At 43.5% G+C, this 21,498-nt stretch overlaps 1 protein-coding gene across 1 annotated transcript in view; it reads right to left on the reverse strand.

Moving 5' to 3' along the window:
* The window catches only part of LOC308105879 (kalirin-like), a 229,571-nt gene extending 208,820 nt beyond the window's left edge, over positions 1 to 20,751 (reverse strand). The window contains 2 exon segments of the mRNA XM_080456807.1: positions 3,448 to 3,522; positions 20,535 to 20,751. Of these exon segments, the coding sequence (XP_080312933.1) occupies positions 3,448 to 3,522; positions 20,535 to 20,610 (151 nt within the window). The 5' untranslated portion in view covers positions 20,611 to 20,751.
* Between the last annotated feature and the right edge of the window lie 747 nt (positions 20,752 to 21,498).

Below are 21,498 nucleotides of genomic sequence, written 5' to 3' on the forward strand. Positions count from 1 at the left end.
CGTGGATCGATTTGCTCTATACGCGAACTGCAACGGGTCCAGCACAGGATCGGTGATGCGCTTCAGATGAGCCAGGACAAGGCGCTCCAGTACCTTCATGACCACAGAGGTCAGGGCGACGGGTCTATAGTCATTTAGGCCTGTGACCTTGGCCTTCTTGGGGACGGGGATGATGGTTGAGGCCTTGAAGCATGCTGGGACATGACACAGCTCCAGTGAGGCGTTGAAGATGTTGGTGAACACCGGGGCGAGCTGGTCAGTGCAGTGCTTCAGGACGGAGGGGGAGACAGAATCCGGGCCGGGCGCCTTCCGGGGGTTCTGGCTCCCGAACAGCAGTTTCACCTCTCTCTCCGTGACAGAGAGAGGGGGTGGGGGGGGAGAGGAGGGGGGCCCACTAGGGTACGGAGGTAGTGGTTGTGGCTGGGGGGGTGAAGGGAGAGGGCGGGAGGGAACCTCTCTCTCAAATCTGCAGTAGAACTCATTGAGCTCGTTCGCCAGGGGGAGATTGTCGGACGCTTGTGGCGACTTTGGCTTATAGTTAGTGATGGTCTTGAGGCCTTTCCAGACCGAGGAGGAGTTCCCCTCAGAGAGCTGCTGCTGCAGCTTCTCTGAAAAGCGATGTTTCGCCTCCCTCACTGCTTTGGCAAACCCGTACTTGGCTTGCCTGAACAAAGCCACGTCACCGCTGCGCCTGGCCACCTCCTTCTCTGACCTCAGCCTCCTGAGATGGGCTGAAAACCAGGGCTTGTCGTTGTTGTAGATCTTCCTGAAGCGGAGAGGAACGCAAACTTCCTCACCGAGGCTGATGAATGATGTCACAGTGTCCGTGTATTCATCCAGACTGTTTCCAGCCTCAGGCCCCGCCCACTCAACAAGGTCCTGGTCACAGCCCGCATTCTCCAGCCAGGCACAGAGTCTCTCCTTTGCCTCACTGGACCACACTCTGAAACTCCGCACTACAGGTTTTGATATTTTTAATCTCTGCCTGTAGCGAGGGATCAGATGGATGAGATGGTGATCTCCTTTGCCCAGTGCAGCCCGGGGGACAGAATGGTATGCCTGTCGAATAGTGCAATAGCAGTGATCAAGAGTGTTCATTTCCCTAGTAGCGCATGAACCAAACAACCTCCTCTCTTCCCCCGTTGTCTTCTGGTCCAACGCACCGCAGCGGCAAAGAACGCTGTCCCCCTCATCAGAATATCCAATATGTCCGTGGAACGGGTGAGTAATGTTGGTAAAATGTCCGGTGGGGTAGAAGACCCAATGTGCAGTAACTCTTCTTTAGTGTAAGAAGGTTCACAGGACACGTAAACAAAACTTAACAGACAGAACACCACACACGTCATTGCCATAGCAGCCCTGGGCGGCGCCATCTTGTCAGCTGGATGCAAACATATGGTCATGGATGCATTTTTTAACAGAATATCAGATGTGAAAATTCTGAGAAATTGAGAACTGAGAAACTAAATATTGTGCATTGAAGAGAAGAAATCTGTAAAAGCAATTTATTTCATGTCCTTTGTGTTTTGTCTTATTTAAAAATAACTTTTTATTTGTATTTCTGTCCTAATATTTATATTTCTAATACGTTTTTCTTAATATTTAGGCATTGATTATATAACTATCATCTTTATTCTTATTTAAACTACTAGTCTTTGTGTGGATGTATGCACATGCATTGAGCCTGTCAGAAATTGCAATCGTGACGAGTGTTTTTTTATATACCGGTACATATTTTAGTGGTAGATCATCCAATCCAATCCACTTTATTTGTATAGCACATTTCACAACCAGGGTTAAGGGTTTACAGAAAATCATGCAAAATACAAGCTAAAATATGCTAAAAACACGGAAAACACCAGCAAAACACACAGAAAACAAATAAGACATAGACCACAGAAAACTCTCAAGCGGGGTTAAAATGCCAAGGTGTAAAGGTGTGTCTTAAGCCGAGATTTAAAAGTCTCAATGGTGGGGGCCCTTTTAACATGGGGGGGGAGCGCATTCCATAGGGTGGGGGCTATGGCAGCAAAGGATCGGTAGCCTCTGGTCTTTAATTTGGTCCTTACTGTGACCTCGAGACTTAGCTGGCCAGCAGACCGCAGTGACCTTGGGGGGGTATAGACCTTTATGAGGTCAGAGAGGTACTGAGGTGCCGAGCCATTCAGGGATTTAAAAACAAACAATAACATTTTAAAATCAATTCTGAAGCGAACAGGTAGCCAGTGGAGTGAGGCCAGCACGGGGCGTAATGTGCTCACGCCTACTGGTTCCTGTCAATCATGGCTTACAATTGGAAATAAAATGTGCTTGAAAAGGTTGGTTACCACTGCTCTATAGCCTATCGACCTCAATGGAAACAAGCCATAGGCTTTCTTGGGTTTAAAATCCTCTTAGCACTTGTTGTACTTCCCTGTGCTTGCAAAACTGTTAATTAAGTATTCAATCACCAATGATTACTATCACAATACAGAGCTTTTTCAGCAAGTGATGACAGGTCATGTTAATGTGAGCCAAACATCACGAATTAATTAATTCTCTCTCTCTCTCTCTCTCTCTCTCTCTCTCTCTCTCTCTCTCTCTCTCTCTCTCTCTCTCATCTCTCTCTCTCTCTCTCTCTCTCTCTCTCTCTCTCTCTCTCTCTCTCTCTCTCTCTCTCTCTCTCTCTCTCTCTCTCTCTCTCTCTCTCTCTCTCTCTCTCTCTCTCTCTCTCTCTCTCTCTCTCTCTCTCTCTCAAATCGTCTATTTTCAAATAGCCAACATATATAAATATGCACATTGTTTAATAGACGACATATATAGATTTGACTTTCATAAAATCACATTTGATAGACATAAGTATCACCTACATGTTACTGATTAGAAAACATTTTATATTGTTGTAATCAGTTCATTATTTCCTGCGTAATCGATGAATAAACTGACTGTGTAATTTGGAGAGCATTGCATTGCGCGACGCACAAATTGTCTTCTTTGAATAGACTATCATCTTATATAAACACAATTGACACAAGGAATTGACACTCTCCCTTCTGCTGATTAAAGGAACATTAGATCACATAGATTTGTTGACAATAATAGCCTAGTAGTAGAGAGAGGTGCCGTGCTGTGCGAACTGGCCGTCTCCAGGAATCCATTGCAGCCTGTGCGCTCTACAAACCAAGTTGGCATTGCGGGAGGTTTTAGAGTCCGCTGTGCGCTTTCCCAAAGGTGTGTGGGCAGAAAAGCAATGTTGGGGATAATGCAACAACACGCCCACGACCACACCTCCACCACGACCAACACGCCCACGGCCACGCCCCACCCGCAAATAATGGAGTCGGCATAATGCAGAGCGGGTATAACAGGTGCAGAATAGCGTTTAGGGACAGTGCCAGATCCCTTATCCGTATTTAACGAGTAATGGGTAGAAAATCACGGGTAATGGTTACCATTACAGACTCTCACCTGATACAAATGCTATTTTCTCTTTTAGAACAGACAGTACATCAGACGCCTTGATGCCATCACTCCTGAAGGACCCTGAGAGAGAGAGAGAGAGAGAGAGAGAGAGAGAGAGTTAGTTGTATGCAGTGTTGGGGGACTAGTTATAAATACTGCTCTCAAAAAGTAACTAGTTACTAAATTATGAAAGTAATTTACTTAAAAAATAATCATAAATATAAATATAATCCAGAGGAAATAGAGGGACACTTTGTCAAGAAAAAGCAACAAGTAACTCAGTTCATTTGCATGAAATAAAAATAATATCAAATCTATGTTTCTCGCATGCATGCACGCACACGCACACACCTCCCCCAGGGGTCCTGTCTCAACCAGCTCTCTCACTGTGTAATGTCCTTGGCGCGCGTGTGTGTGTGTGTGTGTGTGTGTGTGTGTGTGTGTGTGTGTGTGTGTGTGTGTGTGTGTGTGTGTGTGTGTGTGTGTGTGTGTGTGTGTGTGTGTGTGTGTGTGTCACACACACACACACACACACACACAGAGTAGGACAGAGCCATGTGGGCTTGCGTTCTCTACTATACCAACAGTGTCATTGGCCACAATACAGAGACAGACAGGCGCACTGTGTGTGTGTGTGTGTGTGTGTGTGTGTGTGTGTGTGTGTGTGTGTGTGTGTGTGTGTGTGTGTGTGTGTGTGGTGTGTGTGTGTGTGTGTGTGTGCAACCTGTGAAGGAAGTAAGGAAGAGGCCTCATATCTTTCCAATATGAATGCTGTGCAGAGAGCCTGTTGGTCTATTGGACGAGCCCAGTGGCCATTGTTTGCCTCCTTACACATCTTCATGGCTAGCGGCACAAAGGGAAAAGGTCGTCTTTTGGATGTAAGTAATTAAGTAATTAAGTTGGTCGAAGAGGCTTATTGTCGGTATCAGCCAGAACGCGGGAGTCTCCCCGTTACAATGCACTAGACCTCTGGGAGATGGAACAACACCTACCATCAGATCCCTATACTTACAACAACACCTACCATCAGATCCCTGTACTTACAACAACACCATCAGATCCCTATACTTACAACACCACCTACCATCAGATCCCAGTACTTACAACACCTACCATCAGCTCCCAGTACTTACAACACCTACCATCAGATCCCTGTACTTACAACAACACCTACCATCAGATCCCTGTACTTACAACAACACCTACTATCAGATCCCTATACTTACAACAACACCTACCATCAGCTCCCAGTACTTACAACAACACCTACCATCAGCTCCCAGAGATAGTATGGGTGCTGGTGGGCCTGTCACAATTATAACATAATCGCCTAATCACAATTATTTGAGAAGTAAAAAAAAACCCTGAAAAGTATTTGTATTCATAAATGTTCCCAATGTTCAATGTTCCCAATGTTCAATGACAAACACAATGAAATCATTAAACACAATCATTTCAGAGACAATTAATCGTCAAGTAAGATTTCTGAATCGTGATAGCCCCGGTTACAAAGCGTGCACACACACACACACACACACACACACACACACACACACACACACACACACACACACACACACACACACACACACACACACACACACACAAGTTGTACATAACTGTTATTGTACTGCGACCATCTGGTGTTAAATAATGCCATAATGAGGAGAGGAGAGGAGAGGAGAGGAGAGGAGAGGAGAGGAGAGGAGAGGAGAGGAGAGGAGTCTAAATACTTCAAAAATGTAAATGAAGTCACAGTGTAGGAGACACAGACAGTAGGACAGCTGAGAGGGAGACAGTGTAGGAGAGATAGACGGTAGGACAGCTGAAAGGGAGACAGTGTAGGAGAGATAGACAGTAGGACAGCTGAGAGGGAGACAATGTAGGAGAGACAGACAGTAGGACAGCTGAGAGGGAGACAGTGTAGGAGAGACACACAGTAGGACAGCTGAGAGGGAGACAGTGTAGGAGAGACAGACAGTAGGAAATCTGAGAGGGAGACAGTGTAGGAGAGACAGACAGTAGGACAGCTGAGAGGGAGACAGTGTAGGAGAGACAGACAGTAGGACAGCTGAGAGGGAGACAGTGTAGGAGAGACACACAGTAGGACAGCTGAGAGGGAGACAGTGTAGGAGAGACAGACAGTAGGACAGCTGAGAGGGAGACAATGTAGGAGAGACAGACAGTAGGACAGCTGAGAGGGAGACAGTGTAGGAGAGACAGACGGTAGGACAGCTGAGAGACAGACAGTGTAGGAGAGAAAGACGGTAGGACAGCTGAGAGGGAGACAGTGTAGGAGAGACAGACAGTAGGACAGCTGAGAGGGAGACAATGTAGGAGAGACAGACAGTAGGACAGCTGAGAGGGAGACAGTGTAGGAGAGACAGACAGTATTAGCAGAATGCTAAAGCTACTGCTTGAGGGCATCCGTTTGGTCATCGGATAACGTGCTCGCTCACACGCACGCACGCACGCACACACGCACACACACACTTACTTAACACTATCACAGAGGATGATGTCATACTCAGCCTCTACAGGAACATCTGCTAGTGATTGGTTCGCTAATGGGAACGAGACATCTGAGTATGTGTGTGCGCGAGCGTGCGTGTGTGCGTGTATTACTATACAAGTAGAATATGTATAGTAGAATATGAGAAAGACGTTGTGAGAAAATACTCTAAATATCTTCTTTATTTTCCATCTATTCACAAGTATCTTCTTTATTTTCCATCTATACACAAAATATCTTCTTTATTTTCCATCTATACACAAATATCTTCTTTATTTTCCATCTATACTCTAAATATCTTCTTTATTTTCCATCTATACTCTAAATATCTTAGCCAATTGTGTCACTCTTTTTGTACAGAGAAAACAGACAGTAAAGGTCCTTGCACACTGGTGCGTTTTTGAGCAAGTAAAAAAAAATCGACCTTGCGTTATGTCAATCACGTTACACACTGCCGCCGAATATTTCGTCCGTATCGTTTTTTTTCGGACCAGGGTCGGTTATTTTGCGTTTTCCGCAGCTGTCTTTCGCCTTTTGAGCAATGTTGTGTCCTTCCTAAGCCACCAAACTTCTTGTGATTCCATCATAACGGCTGAGAAGTTAATTAACCTCGTCGAGCCGCACAAAGTGCTTTATGAAAAGCAACGTTCTGATTATAAAGACACAGAGTACAAAGATAGATTGTGGCAGAAGATAGCAGAAGAATTTGGAAGCCAGGATTGTACTGTAGGTACTGATAGAAAAACAAATGATGTACTATATACTGTAGTAGTGATTGTGTTCTAGGGCTAGGTAGCATTAGCTTGCTGCTAATGTTATTCATTCATTCAGCCCCGTTTGGGGTATCGCTATTCTTTGCACAGAATGTACAGTTCCACACACGTTGTAACGTTGCTAGTCAAAAAGTTCATTAAATATGTTGCTTGCATGCTTTGACTTTTAATATAATGTACTATTTTTGTGTTACGTTAGTTAAAGCAGTGAAGGACAAGTGGCGTAACCTAAAGGACACATACACAAGAGAAAGGAGAGCAGCAAAGGGCAGAAGTGGACAGGGGGCTAGCAAGAAAAAGAAGTGGAAGCATTTCGGCTCATTGTCCTTCTTGAGTGCTTCTACTACATAGAGAAGGTAACGTAGGCTATCCAGAAATGCACCACAACAGTGGTGATGCTTACAGCAGATTGCAATGTATTAGCTCTGTATTAACTCAGATACAACATAACTACTTTCATTATTTAATCATTCCTGTTCAGCTATTTATTTATTAATATTTAATATAGGCTAGAGTAGCCACATTTAAATGTTATTATTTTATCATTCCTGTTAAGCTATTTATTTATTCAAATTTATTATAGGCTAAGGTAGCACGTATTTTTACCTCTTTGCACTGGTTCAGATTCTGCTCTTCTGAGCAGCAAGTTAAATATATATTTATGAATTAAAAATAAACAAGAAACAAGTTAATCTTTTGTCTTTTGCTATTACAGAATGCAGAATGTATTGTGTGTGACTGTGTATATATACAGTATATTTTCTGTGTGTGTGTGTATACGTACAATATCAGTTTGGTACACTAAACTAACAATTTGATTCAGTGGTATATACAGAATTTACAATAATGTGAAAACAATGAATATTAGTGGTTCAGCTTTGTATCTGCAAAATATAACAATGGCAATAGTAATGTCTGAACTGATTTGAAAATGTCTGCAGTGTTTACAATATATAGACGAATCCACAGACGCGCTGCCTGTAGCTGCCTGTAGCTGCCTGTAGGCGGCCATTGCTGCGGTGTCTCGTCCGCGGAGCGTTGACACCGCAGCAATGGCTGCGCGCAGGGCAGCGTTCCGTGGATTCGTGTATAGCTTAAGTGACTTGGCTCACAGTACTTGAAATTATGCCAAATGTGTTCATTGAATATCTATCTATCTCTAATGACATTGCTGCATGTGTCCAAGAGATATATTTGTCCTCTAGAGTGTGAGTCCACGGCGCACACGGTCGTACTGCCATTGTAGCTCCCCAGCAGGTGAGACAAAATATTTCTGAAAAGTGTGTCGAATGTCAAAAGCCTCATCAGATGCCCGGTTGCCCCTTGGCCTCTGGAGATCCTGCAGAGCCGCGCTGCCCTCACCATCATCAAAGCGGTCATCCTGGCTGGCCACCCCTGGGCGCAGGTAGTTGCATAACACGCAGGTTGCTTTGATGATGCCGTCTACCAGGTCAGGGTTCAACTCAAATGGCCTTTTGTAAACCCTGAATCTCTGAGTCAGGATGCCAAACACATTTTCAGAGATGCGACGCGCTCTTGACAGGCGGAGGTTGAAGATGCGCTTGTCCTCATCAAGGCGCTTTCCACCGTAGGGTCGGAGCAGGTATGTCTTCATTGGAAAAGCCTCGTCTGGGGCAGGGGCCTCAATTCTAACATGTTTCCCATCGAGGGCTCCAATGCAGTTAGGAAAGTTCCATCTTTCATTGAACCTCCTGGCCGTGTGCTGAAAGATCTCCTGTGTTGGTGGTGGTGGCATGTGTTGATCCTTGAGCTGCAGCCTGATTTGGTCACAAGTCTCCCTAACTATCTTTCCCACTGTGGAGATGCCCATCATGTAGCTGTTGGCAATGGTGGTGAAGGAGTCCCCAGTTCTTAGAGATCTGAAATCATGCAAATGTTGTTATAACACAGGGGTAGTCAACAGGGGGGTCCTCAGAATTACTACAGGGGGGACACCAAATATTTATGTGAGGATTTTAACCACTTGATATATGTAATAAAATAAAATAAAATAAAAATCCATTAATAAATAGACCAGATGGGCTGGCCATTTGCCCACTGGGTACCTGCTTTATCTCTCAGCTAAGGGGTCCTTGGCCTGAAAAACGTTGAATACCCCTGTTATAAAACATGAATGTTCTGTTTTCAACAAGCTTTATAAATTGATGTCAATAAGTTGTAAATGGCTTGTGCAAATTATGCAATGAGAGAGCTCAGCCATTATGCATGACTGGGTCTACTGGGGTGTTGTTGACAGCAGTGGTGTAAAGTAACTAAGTACATTTACTCAAGTACTGTACATAACTTTCTTCAGTATTTACAATTCAATACTTTTACTTCTACCTCACTATACAATTGAGAGGAAAATATTGTACTTTTCTACAATTACAAGAAAACTTTAGTTACTTTGTAGATTTTGATTATTACGGTTTTACAAAACACACCAACTACATCAGCCCTATATTTTGGCCATTTGAAAATAGCAGATCTACAAGCAGGTAGCAGATCTACAAGATCTAGCAGATCTTTTATACATTTTGAACCTGTGAAATGGGACATTTTGCACAATGAGTACTTTTACTTTTGGTACTTTAAAGTATATTTTGATGCCGATACTTTTGTACTTTTTTTTTACTCAAGTACATTTTGAATATGGGACTTCTACTTGTAACAGAGTATATCTACATTGCAGTATTGATACTTTTACTTAAGTAAAATATGTGAGTACTTCTTCCATCACTGGGTGACAGCTATATGACAGCCTATACTAGACCCATTTAGAACCTCTCCCTCCGCTATGTAGCTCCAAGATGAGGTCCTACGTGGCCCGGTGGCGGTTGACCAGGACATTTCCGAATATTTTCCACTTTACATGTTTCTTACCCCTTTCTGCACATCGTATCCAAAAAGTAAAGGTTTTCTGAAATGCTCTCAGATGTTTTAACTTCTAATGCGCAATAAAATATATCCAACGAGTTGAAAAAAGTGTTTAAATAGCTTCTCTCCTCAACCGGTTCCATAATATTATGCATTAGAAGATGCAATTTAACATTTGACCAGTAGGGGAATCAGTAATGTTGCCTCTGTGGGCCTTAAAAACATTTAGGACAGAAGCTATTTAAAGCTTTTTTCAGCGGATAGATAGTTGGATAGATGTAATTGCGCGCTAGAAGTTAAAACATCTGAGATTATCAGCTGAGGGAGAGGTTTCGATTGGAGCTAAGCCTATAGGGGTCTTCAACAGGGGGTCCGGGACCCCTAGGGGGTCCTCAGAGCTACTATAGGGGGTCCGCCAAATCTTTGTGTGATATATTTTACCACTTGAACCACTGAGGAGAATTGTAGCCAAAAATAGCAAATCTACAAGCTCACAACGCCTCCTGCTGCAAGACATTGTGAACTTGTAGATTGGCTATTTTTGGCAAAGAGGTATGGTGTAGAGGGGGGAAAAGAGCAGACCAAGTAAAAAAAAAAAGTTTAATCTGCAACACAATTTCATACAATATAGAGGGGGTCCCTGCTTCATCTCTCTCTCTCTCAGCTAGGGGGTCCTTGGCATGAAAAACGTTGAAGACCCCTGGCCTATATTATCAGTTTTGGTAGAAAGATGTGATAAACTGACAGGATGAACACTCATCTCGTCTGTACGTTTCATGTTTTTAGGCTGTAGTGTATCCTGAAGTGAATAGCCTATTCAGCACCCTAGCGCGCACTTTTACCGCGTGTGTGTGTGTGTGTGTGTGTGTGTGTGTGTGTGTGTGTGTGTGTGTGTGTGTGTGTGTGTGTGTGTGTGTGTGTGTGTGTCCCTACCGTAGACATACTGCCAGCCGCTGTTCAGCATCAATTGGCTCGCGGAAGTTTGTGGTGGTCTTTTTAATGTGTGGCTCCAGTGTTGCTAGCAAAGCATCAAACTGCTCCACTGACATCCTAAAAGCAACTCTGAAACGGTCGGGATAATGTCGCAGCTTCTTGTATAACGTGTGAAACTCTCCTTCCTGTTTACGAAATATCAGGATAGGATGAACCCAATATTCTCTTTTCATTGTCTCCGCCAGGCCGAAAGGCATGGCGAGAGAGTATGTTTTACCCCCTGTCCGTCCGTCCGTGTGTCCGTCCGTCCGTGTGTCCTGTCCTGTCCGTGTGTTAGCAGCTAATCTCCGGCACCGTTGGCCCGGTCGCTGCGAAACTGTGCACACGCACTCCCTGGATGCAAATTCAGAACCTCTGCCCCAAGTTTTTCACATGGGCCTGTTATAGCGCCACCAGGAGGCCGATTTGTGCAAAACCCATTTACTCCTACAGATTTTATCCAAACATCACGCAAATCAGTACACAGTATCTCTATAGTCATGTGATCAAGACGGATCTGTCCGATATTTCATATTCCATCCAGATTGGCTAAGGTTGGCTACCGAAGTTTGCAGGATTGGTCCGTTTTGAACAAAATGTCTCAAATCATGAACACAGCGTGCGATTTCCGTGAAAACTTGCACGCACATTCCCACTAGCCCGAGGAAGAAATGGCACCCTTTTCACATTGGCCTATTATAGCGCCACCAGGTGGCCACAATAACCTACCTGACCTGGCGGAGACCTGTGCTCTGAGGAGCACTTTTTTTAGTTTTTCTTTTTTTCACAAGTGACAGGACCACAAAATCATCTTCACTGCTTGATGACTCCATTTTCTTTTCGTTCTGCGAAAACATTGCAACGAATTTAAATAATACGCATCGGACTTCAGTGTGCAAGGATGTTGTGCGTGCCGTTTTTTTTTTTGCGGATTTCGGATTGATAAAACGCAATGAAAAAACGCACCAGTGTGCAATGACCTTGACAGTCGATATGCAATAGCTTATAGCTGCTACTCTCTCTCTCGCACACACACACACACACACACACACACACACAATTTCTCAGGATGAATTGTATGTCTGTCATAGTTTAATGTTTCTAGAGAACATTTGTAGTAGTGAGGAAATTCCAGCATTCCTGTTTCCATGGAGATAACAATGAAAAAAGAATGTCACACACACGTGTGTGTGTGTGTGTGTACTGTGCAACTACACACACGTGTGTGGTAACACATAATATAAACAGAATGCTGCAGCAACATAAATAACATCTCTCTCTCTCTATTTTCGTGTTTTTTCTAAAAATAGCAGATCTACAAGCTCATAGCCGGACTATGAGCTTGTAGATCTGCTATTTATGAATAGCCAAAGTATAAGAGAGTCTCTCTCTCTCTCTCTCATCTCTCTCTCTCTCTCTCTCTCTCTCTCTCTCTCTCTCTCTCTCTCTCTCTCTCTCTCTCTCTCTCTCTCTCTCTCTCTCTCTCTCTCTCTCTCTCTCTCTCTCTCTCTCTCTCTCTCTCTCTCTCTCTCTCTCTCTCTCTCTCTCTCTCTCTCTCTCTCTCTCTCTCTCTCTCTCTCTCTCTCTCTCTCTCTCTCTCTCTCTCACATACATATGGAGAGGACCACTGACTCAGCACAAATACACACAATCCTGTGTGTGCGTGCGTGTGTGTCAGTTTTCAGTGTGCAGTCAGCTGCTGTGTGTACCGGAAGACTTTGGAGAGGGAATGGTGACAGGGGACTGAAGGTGTGTGTTCGTTGTAACAGTTGGGTCGTTATTGGCGCCGGGTTTCATGTCAAAAGACTACAACACATTTGTGATCCTAAAATAGATGGAATATTCACACACACACACACACACACACACACACACACAACTACAACACAACTATCCTTCTCCGTTCTCTACACTGGCTCCCCGTAGCGGCTCGCATTCAGTTTAAAACCCTGGTGCTAGCCTATAGGGCAGTGAAAGGAACAGCTCCTTCTTACCTCCGGGCTATGGTCGATGCTTACACCCCTGCCCGACCACTTCGGTCTGCCACCTCGGGGCGACTGACTGCCTCGTCACTCAAGGGTCCTTCTGGTCGATCGACACGGTCACGACTTTTTTCTGTTCTGGCCCCACAGTGGTGGAATGAACTTCCCACTGATGTCAGGACAGCAGAGTCACTGCCCATCTTTCGCCGCAGGCTGAAAACCCACCTCTTCAGGAAACACTACCCTTCCTCTTTGCCTGGCCTACTTGTTAACTAGTTGTACAAACTCTTGTTTTATTGTTGTATTGTTTTATTGGATCTTGTTTAGTCGTGCTCATTTGATTTTGCTATTTTGTCTCATCTGTTTAAGAAAGTAGGTAGCTGATATATTGCACTTTTACCTTAGCGCTAGGTATACTCTTGGTTGCTTGTTTTTGCAGGAAATGCACTTAAGACTTCTGGTGATTAGTAGTTTCGTTCCCTACCTATGTTGAATGCACTTTGGATAAAAGCGTCTGCTAAATGACTGCAATGTAATGTAATGTACTATACCACACACTCACACACACAAACAAACACACTCTATACCCCCCCAGCCACACACACACCTACTACCACACACACACACACACACACACACACACACACACACACACACACACACACACACACACACACAACTACTATACCACACACACAAACACACACAACTACTATACCACACACACACACACACACACACACACAACTACTATACCACACACACACACACACACAACTACTATACCAAACACACACACACACACACACACACACACACACAACTACTATACCCCACACACACACACACACACACACACACACACCTACTATACCACACACACACACACACACACACACACACACACACACACCTACTATACCACACACACACACACACAAACAACTACTATACCACACAAACACACAACTACTATACCACACACACACACACACACACAAACACACCAAGGTGCACCTGATTCGGATGCTATCAATGCATTGAATGGGACATTATCACCTCTTATTAGACCTTTGAATGGGCGAAATAGGCGACATACTGACCTACCCGCGATTTATCAGACCATTCATTGGGTGTTATCAAGACATACTGACCTACCAACGGAGATGACTTAAATAGTTCAGTTTCGGTTTTGGTTTCGGACCATGACGGAGGCGCGCAGTCACAGGCGAACTGTCACCCTGTGAAGGACCACCGAGGGAGCTAAAGCGCCTACTCAGCGCCGTTCGAGTTATGTACCGATAAGCACAGAATCGTAAATATTGTTTTGTTTTTGGGGACTGCTCCGCCTCCAAGTAGGTCAGTAGCTCCTGATTACGCCCCATGAATGGTCTGACAAATCGCGGGTAGGTCTAAATCGTGCCTACTCGCCCATTCAAAGGTCTGATAAAACGTGATAATCTCCCATTCAATGCATTGATAGCATTAGAAGCCGGTGAACACACACACAACTACTATACCCCACACACACACACACACACACGATCGATAGATATATCTACATAGAGATAGAGAGATAGAGAGATAGAGAGAGAGATAGATATATCTTTGCTTCTGGGGGTCCCTGGCAAAACACATTTTTGAGATGGGGGCCCGCAGCCAAATATACAAATAATTCTGGGGGTTCATCAACGATGTTTATTTACAACCCTGGTTTTCATGTCATGGAGCGTCCATGACACGAGAGCCAGGGTTGTAAATACATTACATTACAGTCATTTAGCAGACGCTTTTATAGAAGTGACTTACAATAAGTGTATTCAACATAGGTAGTCAAGGAAACTACTAATCACCAGAAGACTTTAGTGCATTCTCTTGTTTATTTCAAAAAGAGAGAGAAAGACGGACGGAAAGACAGACAGATTCTCTGGACTGGATTCCTGACAGTCACGGGGGAGCCAACACACACACACACACACACACACATATATAGGATAGGTCCTTCTAAGAGCATGCTCAACCCTGAGTAATTACTTTATCACTGTGTGTGTGTGTGTGTGTGTGTGTGTGTGTGTGTGTGTGTGTGTGTGTGTGTGTGTGTGTGTGTGTGTGTGTGTGTGTGTGTGTGTGTGTGTGTGTGTGTGCATGTCAGGGTAAGAGACAGAGTGGCGTCCCAAAGCCCAACTAAATCAGTGATTGGTTGAATCTGGTCACAGGGTTATCCATAGCTTAGGAACAAATCAATGATGATTGGATGAGAGGTAGACCGCTGAGGCTGATTGGTCATTTGGTTGTGAACCCTGAGAGGAAGAGGAAGAGAAGAGCAGATACACAACTACTATACACCACACACACACACACACACACACACACACACACACACACCACTACTATACCACACACACACACACACAAACTACAGATACACAACTACTATACTACACACACACACACACAAACTACAGATACACAACTACTATACCACACACACACAAGACACAACTACTATACCACACACACACACACACACACACACACACACACACACACACACACACACACACACACACACACACACACACACACACACACACACACACACCCCGTTGTGAGCTTGTAGATCTGCTATTTTCGGAGCGTTGGTGTAGAAGGGCGGACCAAGTTGACTAAATATTGAGGGTTTAAAAGGTTAACTGTCTGAAAAATACACATTAAGGTGAATATACATATTAATATAGAAAAGATTGTGCATGTCAAACAAGTCTATGAAGCTATACATGAAATCTATGAAAAAGGTTTACTATTTTAGTAAACTAAGGTTTACTAAAATATGTATTGGGGGGTCCCTGCTTCATCTCTCCCTCAGCTAGGGGGTTCTTTGCCTTAAAAACGATGAAGACCCCTGATTAGTCAACTCTTATGTCTGCACCAAATCGCTTGGCCAAAAATAGCCGATCAACAAGCTCACACATCAAGATGGAGGGGGAGAGAGAGAGACAGACACTGCTGGAGTCAGGGTGTGTCCTCTAGTAATGCTGCATGTGTGTGTTGTAGTAGTAGTAGTGAATCTAGGCTACTAGGCAAGCCCTCAAGTTTCCTCCCTTAGGTATCAACAAAAGACCATGTTCACTCCAAAGGAGGACACACACACACACACACACACACACACACACACACACACACACACACACACACACACACACACACACACACACACACACACACACACACACACACACACACACACACACACACACACACACACACACACACACACACACACACACACACGATGCCGGAGAAAACCATCTAAGGCACCTGCCCCCATCGGAAGCAATTAGGGGTTCAGTGTCTTGCTCAAGGACACTTCGACACTAACTCTGGGGGAGCCCGGGATCGAACTGGGAACCTCACAGTTGCCATCCGGCCGCTCTACCGGCCACTCTACCCCTGAGCCGCCCCTTGTACACTTTCCAAAGACTGCCAAGATTTTTCCAAAATAGCAGATCTACAAGCTCATCACGCATCACATTGTAGATCGGCTTTTCTTTTGTATAGTTTGTATGACAGAGGGGGGTATGTCATGTGGTGGGAGGTGGAGTATGGGGTGTATGTGTGTCTCTTTGTGTGTGTCTCTTTGTGTGTGTGTGTGGGGGGGGGGGGGGGGGGGGTTGGAGCTTACAGTGTACAAACGTTTTAGCGTCAAAATATGCTTTGAGTACCAAAGTAAAAGTACTCAAATTTTCAGGAAATAGCCGATCTACAAGCTCATAACGCGTCACATTGTAGATCGGCTGTATGTGGTTACTGTGTGTTTTGTATTAATAATAAAATCTGCAAGGTAACAAGTAACTAAAGCTGTCAAATGCTGTCATTGTAGTCGAGTAGAATTAACAAAAATGGAAAGGAACTTAAAAGGATCTCAAAATTAAACTGTGCATGGTAAGCACTTGCATAGTCCTTGAGTAAATATACTTAGTTACTTTGCAGCACCACTGCCTGACAGCCAATGACTGAGAGATTAGCTAGCACCAGCTGCACTGATTGCTAGAGTGTGTAGGTGCATGTGTTTATATTAATGGTCCTAACTAAAAATAAATATCTGTAGTGTAAAAAATGTGGCCACAGTGACTTTATGAAAACACAGGGCATTTCTCCTCTGTCCTTCTCTCTCTAGGGGTTTTCAGTTGAAATAACATTGACTTTCCCATTGACTTTTTGGGGTGTTTAAAGTTAAATATTTCAAAAGCTACAAATTATTTCAAAGAGAACAGTACAAGCACACGTGTCCACAGTAAGCTGGATTTTTTTTACAGTTTGAATGGAGTTTCTAAGTGAAAGTATGTAGGAGTAGTTAGGTGCCATACTTTTGGGAGAGAATAATAAAGAAATATTTACAACATCTATAGTGTGCTCGCTGCTGCTGCAGCGAGCCCACAATTAGGTTATATATACAAATATATATAATTAGGTTATATATATATATATATATATATATAATATAATATATATATATATATATATATATATATATATATATATATATATATATATATATATATATATATATATATATATATGTATGTTATATATATAAATATGTATATATAAATTGGGGCCACAGCCCACAGGTTGTGTGGTGGTCTGGTCTTCTTTCTTTTTTCCCTGCAGTGCAAAAGGTGATTGGAGGCTGAGTGAGTGAGGCCGGTTTCACCAAAGCAGAATTAGGGGTTAATTAGTTAATTTAGGGGTTAATTTATCCAGGATTAGCCATGAATCAGTTTCATGAAAGCTGAATTATCTTGCCAGATTAGTTTAGCCAGTTAACCCTGGTCCTGGATAAGTTTATCCATGACTCGGTTTCACGAAAGAAGATTTAAGCAATCCTACCTTAGTTACCATGGAAATGTAGCTGTGAAGTTAGGTCAGGACCAGGCTAACAGTCAAGCTTAATTAATCCAGTGCCTTGTTCTTCAAGTTTTGTGATATAGCTGTTAGTCCAATGACTCCAATCTTAAACCAATGACTTTTTCCACAGTTAATTCAACACATGTCTTTGTATATGGACTAATTTTAATGACCCTGCATTCAAATAAAATGAAATAAATACAATATAAGATATAATCAATTTAATTATATTACTGAAATAGTGTGTGACCATGAATCATAATTGTTTCACAATGACGTGATGATATGATATGTCATTGTCACTTTGTGAACACTAGTTCATAGTTAGATGTTTGATATATTACAGATTTTTTTTTTAGATTCTAAAAAATAGATGACATATTATATATGTATATATACACACATGTACATACATACATTATTAACGGGCTTAAAAGAGCCTCTTCACTGTACAATGCAAGTCAATGAGGAGCATATTCTTTAAATTATCAATTTCTAGTCAATGGCGAATTTTTTTTTGATTTCTTGTCCACCTTGCCATCATGGCAAGGTAACTACACAACCCAAACCTCTACCAAAGTGGTCTTGCCCTTTAAGCAGTAAATCTGATTCACAAACCAGTGAGTTTTTCCACACTTATTCAATTCTTATGCGAAAATCAACAAATTCTAGCTCGACAAAGGCGCTCCGTCTCAGCCTGGCTTGGCGTTCGTGGAACGGAATAAACCAGGCTGTGCGGAGCAGACTTTGTCAAGCCTGGATTTGGCTTAAATCCAGGCTTATTGTCTCCGCCAGGCCGAAAGGCATGGCGAGAGAGTATGTTTTACCCTCCGTCCGTCCGTCCGTCCGTGTGTCCGTCCGTCCGTCCTGTCTGTGTGTTACCACCAAATCTCCGGCACCGTTGGCCCGGTCGCTGCGAAACTGTGCACACACACTCCCTGGATGCCAATTCAGAACCTCTGCCTCAAATTTTTCACATGGGCCTGTTATAGCGCCACCAGGAGGCCGATTTGTGCAAAACCCATTTTTTCCCATTACTCCTACAGTTTTTAACCAAACCTCATGCAAATCGGTACACAGTATCTCTTTAGTCACGTGATCAACCCTGATCTGTCCGATTTCCCATATTCCATCCTCATTGGCTAAGGTTACCATCCAAAGTTTGCAGGATTGGTCCGTTTTGAACAAACTGCCTCAAATCATGAACGCAGCTTGCCATTTCCATAAAATTGCACACGCACATTCCCACTAGGCCGAGGAAGAAATGGCACTTAAAAGTTTTCACATCAGCCTCATGGTGGCGCTATAACAGGCCGATTTGCATTTTTAACTATAACTGCACCGATCTGCGTGAAACTTTGCACGCCTACTCCCTAGAGACCAAGGAAAAACATCTGCACTGCATTTTTTACATCTGCTTTTTACAGCGCCACCAGGAGGCCGACTTATGTCAAATACATTTTTGGATATTAATCCTTCAGATTTTATCCAAACATCACGCAAATCGGTACACAGTATCTCTATAGTCATGTGATCAAGACGCATCTGTCCGATATTTCATATTCCATCCTGATTGGCTAAGGTTGACTTCCAAAGTTTGCAGGATTGGTCCGTTTTGAACAAAATGTCTCAAATCATGAACGCGGCGTGCGATTTCCGTGAAAATTTGCACGCACATTCCCACTAGGCCGAGGAAGAAATGCCACACTTTTCACATTGGCCTATTATAGCGCCACCAGGAGGCCACAATAACTTACCTGACCTGGCGGAGACCTGTGCTCCGAGGAGCACTTTTTCTAGTTTCATTCTGCTTTGGTGAAACACGCCCCTGGTCGTCTTCACCAAAATCAGCCAGCAGCATAAAGGCCTGAGAGAAGCTTTTCTTCAGCGCTTTAGACATCCTTCACCCTATATGCTCACTGCCATACCTGCATAGAGTTATAATATATCTAGAGGGCCGATTGCCCCGCCCCCAGCTATTCATTTAGATGAAATTGCTCAGTGGCGTTTGAAGCACCCGGAAGTACAAAATATTGGTTCCATATTGGTTCTGAGCGCACTAGGGTTTCTACGGAGCCTCTGAAGGGACATTAGAACCATTAGAACCATCATCACCATCACCACCACCATCCCCATCATCATCCATAACACCATCATCATCATCATCATCACCATCAGAACCATTCATAACATCATCATCACCACCATCATTCATCATCATCCTCAGAACCATTCATAACATTAGCACCATGCTGCTAGCCGGTAGCGTCGCTATCCAACGCAGAACGTCTCCAGCTGCTCAAAGCGACGCTAATGCTAATGTAGAACATATAGAACGTCTCCAGCTGCTGAAAGCAATTCTAAACTAATATAGAACAACAACAGCAGCTTGTAAAGAAATAGCCATGGTTCACATGACGCTCGTCCCTCGTCCGTCACAAGCGTCATGGAACCACTGGTTCCTGGTTTGAGAATGTTTTACATTTACATCCAGTTCATCTACATAAATGTTCACCTCATGGCCATGGATGTAACAAGTTAATGCGCCCAGGTCTAAGTACCCGTATCTTCTGTATTGTTCAATAAAAAGCATTTTAATCCGATCGGCGGCCATTTTATTTATGTCTTGATGTGTTTTTGTATAATGTGTCAGGGTGCAATACACCTCCCAACCAATAGGAGAGCGTAGTTGAAAGCCTATGGAGAACATTCGGAAAAATGGCCACCAATCAGATTCAAATGCTTTTAATTGAACAATACAGAAGATACGGGTACTTAGACCCAGGCGCTTTAACTTGTAACATCCATGACCATGAGGTCAGCACTTTATATGGTTAATGTGAACATTTATGTAGATGTACTGGATGTAAATGTAAAACATTCTCAACCCAGGAACCAGTGGTTCCATGACTGGCATGATGTGACAGTCATGTTTCAGGGCTAGTGAAGAAACAAAGAAAAGGGACGTCGCGTTTCCCTCGTCGTCGGCTAGCGACGCCAGAGGCTAACCCTGGTTTGTGTCTTTATGGTTATGTGCTTATGGTTATGTGTTTATGGTTATGTGTTTACCTGCGGTGAAGAAGCTGTCGTCAGGCTGCTCGGCGAGCGGCGCCTCGGCCGACCCTCCTGGCGAGGATACATTCATGTTGCTGCTCCTTCCTCCTCCTCCTCCTCCAAGGGAAGGAAAATGAAGACGAAAAAAGGAGGATCCAGTGTCTCTCTCTGTGTTCTGTCTCTACCTCTCTCTCTCCCCCTACATGTTCTCTCTCCTCCCTGTGTGAACTACCCTACCTTCGTGTAGTGTGTGTGTGTGTGTGTGTGTGTGTGTGTGTGTGTAGTGTAGTTCTATCTCCCTATTTCTACATTATGTTTTTTTTGCTCAAAGGAACCGTTGGCTCTTTTCTGCCTATTGTCTCTCTCTCTCGCTCTCTCTCTCTCGCTCTCGCTCTCTGTGTTCTGTCTTTAACTCTCTCTCTCTCCCCCCCTCTCTCTGTGTGTGTGTGTGTGTGTGTGTGTGTGTGTGTGTGTGTTTTATGTTACTACCTCTCTCTCTCTCTCTCTCTCTCTCTCTCTCTCTCTCTCTCTCTCTCAGCAGGAAGACTCGCCCCTAAACACACTCGCCCCCATGTTTTATGTTTTCCTACGTTAGTTCTCACTAAGGCTCTGGACCAGGGCTAGGCTATAATCATTTATTTCTTATTATGGTCACGTGACTTAGGAGGAAAAGGATGATTAAAAGATGACTGACATTTGAAATAATAACCATTTCAGGCTTTCAGATTCCAGATGAATTAAGAAAAACAAAGACAAACAAAGAGCTTTTACCGTTGTCAAAACAATGCCCAAATGTAAATCACACACATTGAGCATTTTAATGATTTATTTGCGAACAGGAGTACAAAAATGAGCCCATTCTTTCATTTTTGTTTTGAAACGAAAATCTGAAAAATACTTAAAGTCAATTCCAATTGACAATCAAATTATATAAGATCCCCAGACCTTGACTGCTCTGTTAAAGGTTTAATGACATTCA

The sequence above is a fragment of the Gymnoscopelus braueri genome, assembly GCF_963280865.1.
Source record: "Gymnoscopelus braueri genome assembly, chromosome: 18".
Taxonomy (NCBI): domain Eukaryota; kingdom Metazoa; phylum Chordata; class Actinopteri; order Myctophiformes; family Myctophidae; genus Gymnoscopelus; species Gymnoscopelus braueri.